Source organism: Sus scrofa, chromosome 2 (assembly GCF_000003025.6).
Source record: "Sus scrofa isolate TJ Tabasco breed Duroc chromosome 2, Sscrofa11.1, whole genome shotgun sequence".
Classification (NCBI taxonomy): Eukaryota; Metazoa; Chordata; class Mammalia; order Artiodactyla; family Suidae; genus Sus; species Sus scrofa.
Genome location: NC_010444.4, coordinates 8,568,403 through 8,579,151, shown reverse-complemented (window position 1 = coordinate 8,579,151; position 10,749 = coordinate 8,568,403). Strand labels below are relative to the sequence as shown.

At 39.0% G+C, this 10,749-nt stretch overlaps 1 protein-coding gene and 1 long non-coding RNA gene across 4 annotated transcripts in view; one reads left to right on the top strand and one right to left on the bottom strand.

Moving 5' to 3' along the window:
* LOC110259242 overlaps positions 1 to 10,749 on the bottom strand; it is a 42,684-nt gene that overhangs the window by 6,139 nt on the left and 25,796 nt on the right. The window lies entirely within an intron of this gene.
* LOC110255291 (solute carrier family 22 member 9-like) overlaps positions 2,705 to 10,749 on the top strand; it is a 30,698-nt gene continuing 22,653 nt past the window's right edge. For 2 of the 3 annotated variants that reach the window (XM_021082909.1, XM_021082910.1), the window contains exons 1-2: positions 2,706 to 5,181; positions 6,143 to 6,246. In XM_021082909.1, coding sequence (XP_020938568.1) covers positions 4,780 to 5,181; positions 6,143 to 6,246 — 506 coding nt within the window. In that variant the 5' untranslated portion in view covers positions 2,706 to 4,779. Of the gene's footprint in view, positions 5,182 to 6,142; positions 6,247 to 10,749 lie in introns of all 3 variants that reach the window. The other variant, XM_021082908.1, reaches the window with a different exon arrangement.

Genomic DNA, 10,749 nt, shown 5'->3' with positions numbered 1-10,749 from the left:
AAAAATTCATAAAAACAGATATAGCAGATATTAGTCTGTGTGTATCAGTGTAGCCATCACATTTTTATATTCTATAGGCAAAGAAAATTTATTAAAGTCCTCATTCCCTCCAGGTTGGTGGAGAAGTACAAATCAATTCGTTTGGGAAATTATTTGGGACTTATTTCCAGAGCTACCTGGATTCCAGGAGCATACACAGTGGCACAATGACAAGGTGGTTACAAGGAGGGACTGCACTGGTTATCATTAGCTATTCAAAGAGATTACCAAGTTACTACTGGGCCAGTGGACACTCAGGTGCAGCAACTCTGCCTTTCACATCACAAAGAGTCGTTGGACTCTGGGGATTCTCATCTGACAGCTCAGCTCCTTTTGCAGCCACAATGGTAGGAAGTCTTCTGTTTCCATGGAGTGCTGCCAGGGCTCAGGACTGGGTTCCTGCTCCCCCACAACCTACAACCTCTTCTATCCTCAGGCTTTGTAGACACCCAACTTCTTTCTCTTATTAGCTCTTCCACTTACATCCTCTAGGCTTTAGATTTGAAACAAAGTCAATCAGATCAATCAGTCTTACAGTCTTCTTTTGCCTTTCCCCTGCCAAATGACTCCTAAGAAATCAAGAAGCACAGAAATGACAACTGGCAAGAAGCAGAAAAGAGAGAAAGGAAATGCCAGGGAATTATCAATAATGAATGGCATTGGTTTATCCAATCTGCTTCCTAATGAAATGTTTGATATCCCATCATGAGAAAGACCAGACAGCATCTATTGTGCATCACCCAAAGGCTGGCTGCCAGTCTATAAAATCTGATGTTTTGTGTCAGAGAAAGTCCCACAAGTTCTCGTTGGTCTTTGATGCTACCACCAGCAGTTGTGAATCAGCAGACGCTCTGTGACACAGAGTAGAGTGAGGTGCCTTTTAGTGGAGAGGTATAGCAAGCACAGGTATAGAAAACTATGGTGATAATGTTGGGCAAGTTTCCTTTTCATCTGACACAGAGTTGCAGAGTCATTCTTCAAAAAGCTCATTAATGTTTCCAAATTGTCCTCATTTTTCAACAGGATTATCAGTGAGCATGTTTCATTTACTCTGTACTATGTAGTATTTCTCAAAAGGACTTTTATAAAAAGACAAATGGAAGTCAGAGAACTAGTGACTTTTGAAATCAAGTGAGGAAATGATATATGGAAAATCCTCTCTCCTAACTGTAATATTAGAGCTTCTTCCTGGACATGGACACAGACTACCCACTAACAAAGGCCCTGTCAACCATACCTTTCAAAGCTATGAAGCTATATATAATTGTTGAAAATCATGTTATATAAGACATGATTCTATTAATTATCTGGAAATAGTATCATAGGATCTAGCCAAAGGCTATCCTCCTAAACAAGCATAGTACATAAAACAAGTGGTGCTGTTAATAGGAGAGAAGGTGATTTGTATAATGACATGGCAGGGAAATCTCTGCTGAAAGAGTCCTCCATTGGTACCTTCCCGAAGCAGTTATTGACTCATTATTCTTTTCAGAGTTATTATAACATCACTGAGTAGAATACGGTCTTATGGTGGACCTGAGAATAGGCAATGTGTGAAAACTAGAGACCTAGACAATGTAGCCACTCACAGAATTTAGTAAAATTGTGTTTTGTTTTTTGCCATCTCATGGACACATCACCCTTCTTTTCAAAAAACTCAAGGAGACATTAGTTGAGCCCTGTTCCCCAGAATCTAATTTCTCCAGAGCCCATGAGCTGCTGTTGATCACAAGACAGAGACTCAGTAGCTTAGTCCCCATAAGCCATGGTCTGTATAGCATGTTCTATAGGAGCTGAAAACTCTCATACAAGGATATCTCAACTGATATTTGTCATTTAGCTGCTATTTGTCATTTATCAAGGTGCTTTACTTCCTAGATACTATTCTGTTTTAGTTAACCTATGGCAAAGACAAATAAAACACAACATCCCTCTGGGCAAGATAGACAGGCCATAACAAAAGTATGACTTAATGCCAATATCTATTCCTTATTCTGGTCTTTGGTCAAAGGAATGTACATCTTTCAATGTTAAATCCCTGAGGGATTGCTTGTACCTAATAACTGGTCCATGTGAAATTACCTTTGCTCTTTGCTTACTCTGTGCCTCAATTTCAGACATTTCTGAAGGACTCTTCCATCTCCACATACTCCTATATACTTCCTGGGGACTCTGTTGCAACAATAATGGTTCAGTAAGGAGTTCTCATTGTGGTGCAGTGCAAATGAATCTGACTAGGAACCATGAGGTTGTGGGTTCAATCTCTGGCCTCGCTCAGTGGGTTAAGGATCCCAAAACACCAGATGCAAAACAAAGACTAATCTGTTTATTTACCTTCATTGAAGCATCCCAACTTTGTTGGGGGTCCCCAAGAACATATTTGAGTTTAATGATTTACTAGAAGGAGTCATAGAACTCAAAAAAAAAAAAAAAAGTTAAACTCAAGGTTATGGTTTATTCCAGTGAAAAGAAACATTAAAATTAGAAAAGGAAAGGCATTCCTGCTATGGTGCAACAGGATCAGTGGCATCTTGGGAGCACTGAGACGTAGGTTCAATCCCCGACCCGGCACAATGGGTTAAGTATCCAGGATTGCCCTAGCTGTGGCTCAGGTCACAACTGTAGTTCAGATCTGATCCCTGTCCCAGGAATTCCATATGCCACAGGGCGGCTAAAAAAGAAAAAAAGTAGAAAATAAAAAAATCAGAAAAGGAAAAAGGCATTGGGTGGAGTCCAGAAGAAACCAGGCACTAGCTTACTGTTGTCCACTCCTGTTTGAAATTATACAGACTGCTTCATTCTAACAGCAATACCTGTGTGATGTGTGACAAGATGCCTGGGCCTGAGTTACAATGCCCCTAATGGAAGTTTGTAAACTTCTGCATTCTTATCCATGGCTGCTTATCAGATGACATAAACACATCTTAGGTAAGGCAGTGTTTTGCTATACATGTAACAACCACTGAAACAACCTGCAATTTCTCTATACATATAATTTTTCCATGCTCATGTCATCAGCCAGATTCAACACAAATAAACTTTGTAAAATACCTTTCTTTTTATTGAGAGGATTTGTAAAGCACACATTTAATCTCTTTAAGGGACTTTTGTGTGACTGAATACTATACTGTGGCAGTACTTTGATCCTTGTAAGGTCTTATCAAATGATTTTACACTCACATCTCCACTTGATGTGTGAAAATCTTCTCTGATAGTAGCCTGGATTTGGCCTTTCCTGAGAATCCAATGCTAGTTTTAACTCACTTGTTATCTAGAAAGGACATTTAAAACCATCATGTCCCAGTTCTTCTTACTTTATTAGCTCTTCTCTTAATTCATCTTTCTCTCAATTTTCTAAAATCAGCAAGAGAAATAAAGGCATTGTCAACATTTTGCATGATAATTTTCTTAGCTATATCACCTAGTTTATTAAGCCCATTTTCCACTTTACACATATTAGTAAGCATCGTGTTGCTAAACTTTCTGCCACTATATAATATGTATCCTCATTTCTCCAGGCTCCAATGAGCTTTTTCTCATTTTTCCTTAGGAATTCAGTGGCAGCCAATTCAAAGTAAAAATTCCATTAATTCTGGGAGTGACATTAGCAAGATGACAGAATGAAAAGCCCTAAACCTTCCTTTGCCATAAATTTTACAACAGTAAAACACCTCTGTGAGAAATCCAGAAACCAGTTAAAGATTCATGCACCCCGAATGACCATGAAGCCAACAGCACCAAGCAGTATTGAATTCCTGACACTCTCCATTCTCTCTGGCCAAAGCCCATCCCCTACACCTCACACTGAGATTCATTTGCTAGGAAACCACCAACTTCTATCTTCTCTCTAGAGAGGGAAATTACAAGATTGCATGTCCAACTGGTTTATAGGGGAGCTTCTGGGGAGACCATCATCTAAGTACAAATAGGAATGAATGCAAAGTTAGGGGTCTCTGAAAAAAGTCATAAACCCTGCACCAGAATTGCAATACCAAAAATAGACACTAGATGGAAAGTCAGGACAGTAATTTACTACAGTGCCAGCTAAGCCTCAGTACCACAAACAATAGGGAGAGGTCCTCAGTAAAATCTTTATATGAGCTTACAACTGGCATAGCCCTCTGCCCTCCATCACCCACCACTCATTCAAGTAATTTATTTGCAGTGTGAATTCGTGGTATTATTTGAAATGAAGCAGAATATCACTTACCAAGAAGAAAGGATTGCATCACATTTTACTTGCTTTAATTTAACTCAGTACTGTTTTCATTAACTCTTTAATAAAAATTTAGTACTAAATGAGCAAAATAAATTATTTTCACTCCTTTCCACAAAAAAAAAATAAAGCACTTAATTTTCGAGTCTCACATATTACATTTTTGGAAAAAGGGCTGTACATACAATATAGCAGGTCACTTTAGTTTATTTACTAGAGAATTACAAGTCAAAGTTCAGTGCTACTTTGGGTGTTGCTGAGTAGAAGAGTTTTTGCAAAGTAAACATTTAACAGATGTGATCAACAACTGCTAGAATTACACAGAAAATCTTCATCTTTCTGAAACAGCTACTTACCCACCTGACCTTAAAACAATATAGAGACACGATGTGAGACAGGGCCAATTGAGGAGAATGTATGGTCAGGATCAACACACAGTGCAACATCGAAGAAGGAAATATTTTTTCTCTTGAACTCTTCTAGAGTCATTCTGCCTCCTATTTGGAATCACCTATTCAGCCTCAATGGCCTTTCACGAACTCCTGGATAAAGCTGGAGGCCTGGGGAGATTCCAGATCCTTCAGATGGTTTTCCTTTGTATCTCCAGCTTTTTGGTCCAACCTCATGTTTTATTGGAGAACTTCACGGCAGCTGTCCCTGGCCATCGCTGCTGGGTCCACATCCTTGACAATGACACTGACTCTGCTAATAGCACTGGGACCCTCAGCCAAGATGCCCTCCTGAGAATCTCCATCCCCCTGGACTCAAACTTGAAGCCGGAGAAGTGTCGTCGCTTCCTCCACCCCCAGTGGCAGCTCCTTCACCTGAATGAAACCTTCCCCAACGTGACTGATCTGGACACAGAGCCCTGTGTGGACGGCTGGGTGTATGACCGGAGTGCCTTCTCCTCCACTATCGTGACTGAGGTAAAGGCCTTATTTACCTCTTATGAGTACATGGTCTGGGTGTTTGGGGGTAGCAAAGTAATGAACATGCTTCTAGCCTTTGGTCACTAGGTAGGCATTCATTCGTCATTCTTTCAGGAAATATAAATCACCTCTCTATTAAATTCGAGACACCTACATATTTATTGAGTCTAATGAACAGCAAAATAGATGTGAACCCTGCTATTGTAATACTTTTCTTCTTGGGAAGACCAAAGTCAAGGCGAGTGACCTATGTAGTGTGTTAAAATGGTTATAACTGGTCAGTAATGCTCATCATTTGGTTGCAAATTATAAATATTTGGAAGACTGATGAAAAACTCCACTCCCATTGGAATTCCCACTGTGGCTCAGTGGGAACAAACAGAACTAGGATCCATGAGGACATGGCTTGCATCCCTGGCCTTGCTCAGTGGGTTAAGGGTCTGGCGTTGCCATGAGCTGTGGCGTGAGCTGCCGATGTGGCTCGGATTCTGTGTTGCTGTGGCTGTGTCTTAGCCTGGCAACTGCAGTTCCTATTCAACCCCTAGCCTGGGAACCTCCATATTCCACGGATGCAGCCCTAAAAAGACAAAACAAAACCAAAAAACTTCTTTTCCAGACTGTACCCCAGAGCAGTCATATGAGGCCTGTTGTAAAATTCTGGCATCAGTAATCTTCTCAAATGATTTCACTCTGTGGTCAAGGTTGACAACCACTTAGCATGATATAAAACTGAAGATTAATAAAATTAGCAGATTTAGGGGATACTTCCTTGAGGAAGTTATGTTTAAATGAGATCTGAATAATAAAAGATCAACTAATGCAGAAAAGAAGCTGGAGAGGGTGATGGGGCCTGCTATATTGAACTTTGCAGGTTATGTTAAGGGGTTTTTATCAGATTTCCACTGAGGGATTTTAAACTGCTGTGAAGCTCTGCTGAGATGGTGTCCTTTTCTTCCAGTGGGACGTAGTATGTGAATCTCAGTCACTGAACTCAGTGTCTAAATTCCTATTCATGGCTGGAATGTTGGTGGGAAACTTCATCTATGGCCAATTATCAGACAGGTGAGTATTTCTGGAACACAGTTTTCTTTACTCTCAAGTACTTTCAGCTTATGGATCATTCTCTCATTAAGAAATACTTATTGGGAGTTCCCGTCGTGGCGCAGTGGTTAACGAATCCGACTAGGAACCATGAGGTTGCGGGTTCGGTCCCTGCCCTTGCTCAGTGGGTTAACGATCCGGTGTTGCCGTGAGCTGTGGTGTAGGTTGCAGACGCGGCTCGGATCCCGCGTTGCTGTGGCTCTGGCGTAGGCGGGTGGCTACAGCTCCGATTAGACCCCTAGCCTGGGAACCTCCATATGCCGCGGGAGCGGCCCAAGAAATAGTAACAACAAAAAGACAAAAGACAAAAAAAAAAAAAAAAGAAAGAAATACTTATTGCAGGAGTTCCCACTGTGGCTCATCAGGTCCTAACTAGTATCCATGAGGATGCAGGTTCAATCTCTGGCCTTGCACAGTGGGTTAAGGATCCGTCATTGCCATGAGCTGTGGTGTAGGTCACAGACTTGGCTCAGATATGATATTGTTGTAGCTGTGTCATAGACAGGCAGCTGCAGCTACAATGATTCAACCCCTATCCTGGGATCTTCCATACGTAGCCCTAAAAAAGCAAAAATTAAAAAAGGAAATACTTTTTGCAACTTGTTGGTTTTGTAAGGCATCTAGCATAACAATTTTTTTTACATTTTTTTTAGGGCTGCACCTCTGACACATGGAAGTTCCCAGGCTAGGGGTCAAATTGATGCTGCAGCTACTGGCCTATGCCACAGCAAAGCTGGATCTGAGCCGATATTAGTTGGGTTCATAACCCACTGAACCACAACAGGGACTCCCTATCAAAACAACTTAGAAGTGTTTTATTTAACTTTAAATAGGCAATGCATCCACATAGTTAAATACACAAACAAATAATTTACTGTAAAAAAAAAGAGAGAGAGAAATACTTATTACAAATTACAAAGTCATAGAGCTTATTTGGTCCCCAGAGATCTAGAAACACAAATGGAGAATTAATTAGTGTAAGTGCCATTTTATCCACAGTAAGTGCTATATACAAGATATAGAAACTACATCTCCATTAGACCTGGAGGTTTTTCAAGATAGGATTTAGAGAGGGAGTGCCATAACATGTAATTTGGAAATTGAGAATTACCTATAGGAACAGAAAGATGTTTCCTGACATGGGATTCCACTTCTTTATAGACATAAATATGGCTAAAAGTATTGTTAGCCTTGGCTAGGGGTGTTGTGTTCATTTGCTCCTAGCACTGTGAGCTGAATGGTTGTGGGTGCCCTGAGAATAACCACATCATAGGTGCGTAGTGGTGAGTATAAATCTTATTATATGTCTCATTGGTGATGTATTGAAAAATTACGCCATAATGTTGGTTTTAGTTTTTTACAAAAACAGCTTTCTAAAGGTAACTTTACAACCATATAATTAATCTAACTACTGCTATCTCAATATGCAGTGTAAGAATTTTAAGGCCTGTAAGTGACAGTACCTCTTCTGAAATAGACAGCCAACCATTGCCACCACTGAAGTATAACTCCCTGAGGGATATGGGAGAACTAAGGAGTGCTTTATCATCCATCAGCATAATGCAACTGTTGCTCAGCTTAAAAACTATGAAATATGAAGGTATCACAATGAGTGTAAATTAGAAAACAGCTCAGAATCAATACTCCATGCTCCTGGGTTGGAAAAATTAATATTATGAAAATGGCCATACTACCCAAAGCAATCTACAGATTCAATGCAATCCCTATCAAATTACCCATGACATTTTTCACAGAACTAGTACAAACAATCCAAGAATTTATACGGAACCACAAAAGACTCAGAATTGCCAAAGCAATCCTGAGGAACAAAAACCAAGCAGGAGGCATAACTCTCCCAGACTTCAGGCAATATTACAAAGCCATAGTCATCAAGACAGTATGGTACCAAAACAGACAGACAGACCAATGGAACAGAATAGAAAACACAGAAATAAACCCAGACACCTATGGTCAATTAATCTTTGACAAAGGAATCAAGAACTTAAAAAATGGGAAAAAGTCTTTTCAGCAAGTGTTGCTGGGAAACCTGGACAGCTGCATGTAAATCAATGAAACTGGAACACACCTTCACACCATGCATGAAAATAAACTCAAAATGGCTGAAAGACTTAAATGTAAAACAAGACACCATCAAACTCCTGGAAGAGAACACAGGCAAAACATTCTCTGACATCAACCTTACAAATGTTTTCTCAGGTCAGTCTCCCAAGGCAACAGAAATAAAAGCAAAAATAAACCAATGGGACCTAATCAAATACACAAGCTTTTGCACAGCAAAGGAAACCATAAAAAAAAAAGATAACTTACAGAATGGGAGAAAATAGTTTCAAATGATGCAACTAACTAGTGATTAATCTCTAAAATGTACAAGCATATACAACTCAACAGCAAAAAAGCCAACAACCCAATTGAAAAATGGGCAAAAGACCTGAATAGACATTTCTCCAAAGAAGATATACAGATGGCCAACAAGCACAGGAAAAAATGCTCAACATCACTGATTATTAGAGAAATGCAAATCAAAACTATTATGAGATACCACCTCACACCAGTCAGAATGGCCATTATTAATAAGTCCACAAATAACAAATGCTAGAGAGGTTGTGGAGAAAAGGGAATCCTCCTGCACTGTTGGTGGGAATGTTTGCTGGTAAAACCACTATGGAGAACAGTGTGGAGGTACCTTAGAAAACTATACATAGAATTACCATATGACTGAGCAATCCCATTCTTGGGCATATATCTGGACAAAACTTTCCTTGAAAAAGACACATGCACTTGCATGTCCATTGCAGCACTATTCACAATAGCGAAGACATGGAAACAACCTAAATGTCCATCGACATATGATTGAATTAGGAAGATGTGGTATATATACACAATGGAATACTACTCAGCCATAAAAAAGAACAAAATAATGCCATTTGCAGCAACATGGATGGAACTGGAGACTCTCATTCTAAGTGAAATACATCAGAAAGAGAAAGACAAATACCATATGATATCACTTATATCTGGAATCTAATATATGCTACAAATGAAACTTTCCACAGAAAAGAAAATCATGGACTTGGAGAACAGACTTGTGGTTGCCAAGATGAAGGGAGAGGGAGTGGGATGAACTGGGAATTTGGGGTTAATAGATGCAAACGATTGCCTTTGGAATTGATTAGCAATGAGATCCTGCTGTGTAGCACTGGGAACTATATCTAGTCACTTATAATGGAGCATAATAATGTGAGAAAAAATAATGTATATGTGTATGTGTAACTATGTCACCTTGCTATACAGTAGAAAACTAACAGAGTACTGTAAACTAGCTATAATGGAAAAATAAAAATCATTATAAAAAATAAAACTAAATAAACAAAAAACAGCTCTTGGTTTCATTGATCTTTTCTATTTTTTTAGTCTCTATTTTATTTCTTTCCTCTCTGATCTTTATTATTTCCTTCCTTCTTCTGACTCTGTAGTTTTGTTTTTTTTTTTTTAATTTTTTACGTAGTAGGTTAGATTGTTTATTTGAGATTTTTCTTGTTTATTGAGGAAGGCCTATCTTGCTATATATGTCCCTCTGGGAACAGTTATTGCTGCATCCCTTAGATTTACTAAGGTTGTATTTTCATTGTCATTTGTCTCAAGGAATTTTATGATTTCCTCTTTGATTTCATCATTGACCCATTGGTCTTTTAGCAGCATGTTATTTAGTCTTCATATGACTTCTTTCTTGTTTTTTAATGTGATTAATTTCTAGTTTCATACCATTGTGGTCAGAAAAGATGCATGAAATAATTTCTATCTGCTTAAACTTGCTAAGATTTGTTATGTGACCTAGTATGTTGTCTATCCTAGAGAATGATTTATGCACACTTGAAAAGAATGTGTATTCTGAGGTTTTGAATATAGTGTCCAAAAGATATTAAGTTCAAGAAGTCTGTTGTGTCATTTAGGATCCCTTTTACCCTATTGACTTTCTGTCTGGAAGTTCTGGCCGTTAAAGTCAGTGGGATATAAAAGTGTCCCATTATCATCACATTCCTGTCAATTTCTCCAATCATGTCTGTTAATATTTGTTTTATATATTTAGGTACTCCTATATTGGGTGCTTATATGTTAATGAGTTAATATCATCTTTTTTTCTTGATCTGTTTATCAGTATATACTGTCTTTATCTATGGACTTTATTTTATTTTATTTTATTTTTGCCTTTTTAGTGCTGCACTTGTGGCATATGGAAGTTCCCAAGCTAGGAGTCTAATCAGAGCTGTAGCTGCCAGCCTACGCCACAGCCATGGTAATGCAAGATCTGGGCTGCATCTGAAACTTACACCACTGCAATGCCGGATCCTTTAACCCACTGAACAAGGCCAAGGATTGAACCTGCACCCTCATGGATACTAGTCAGGTTTGTTACTACTGAGCCATGACAGGAATTCCTATGAA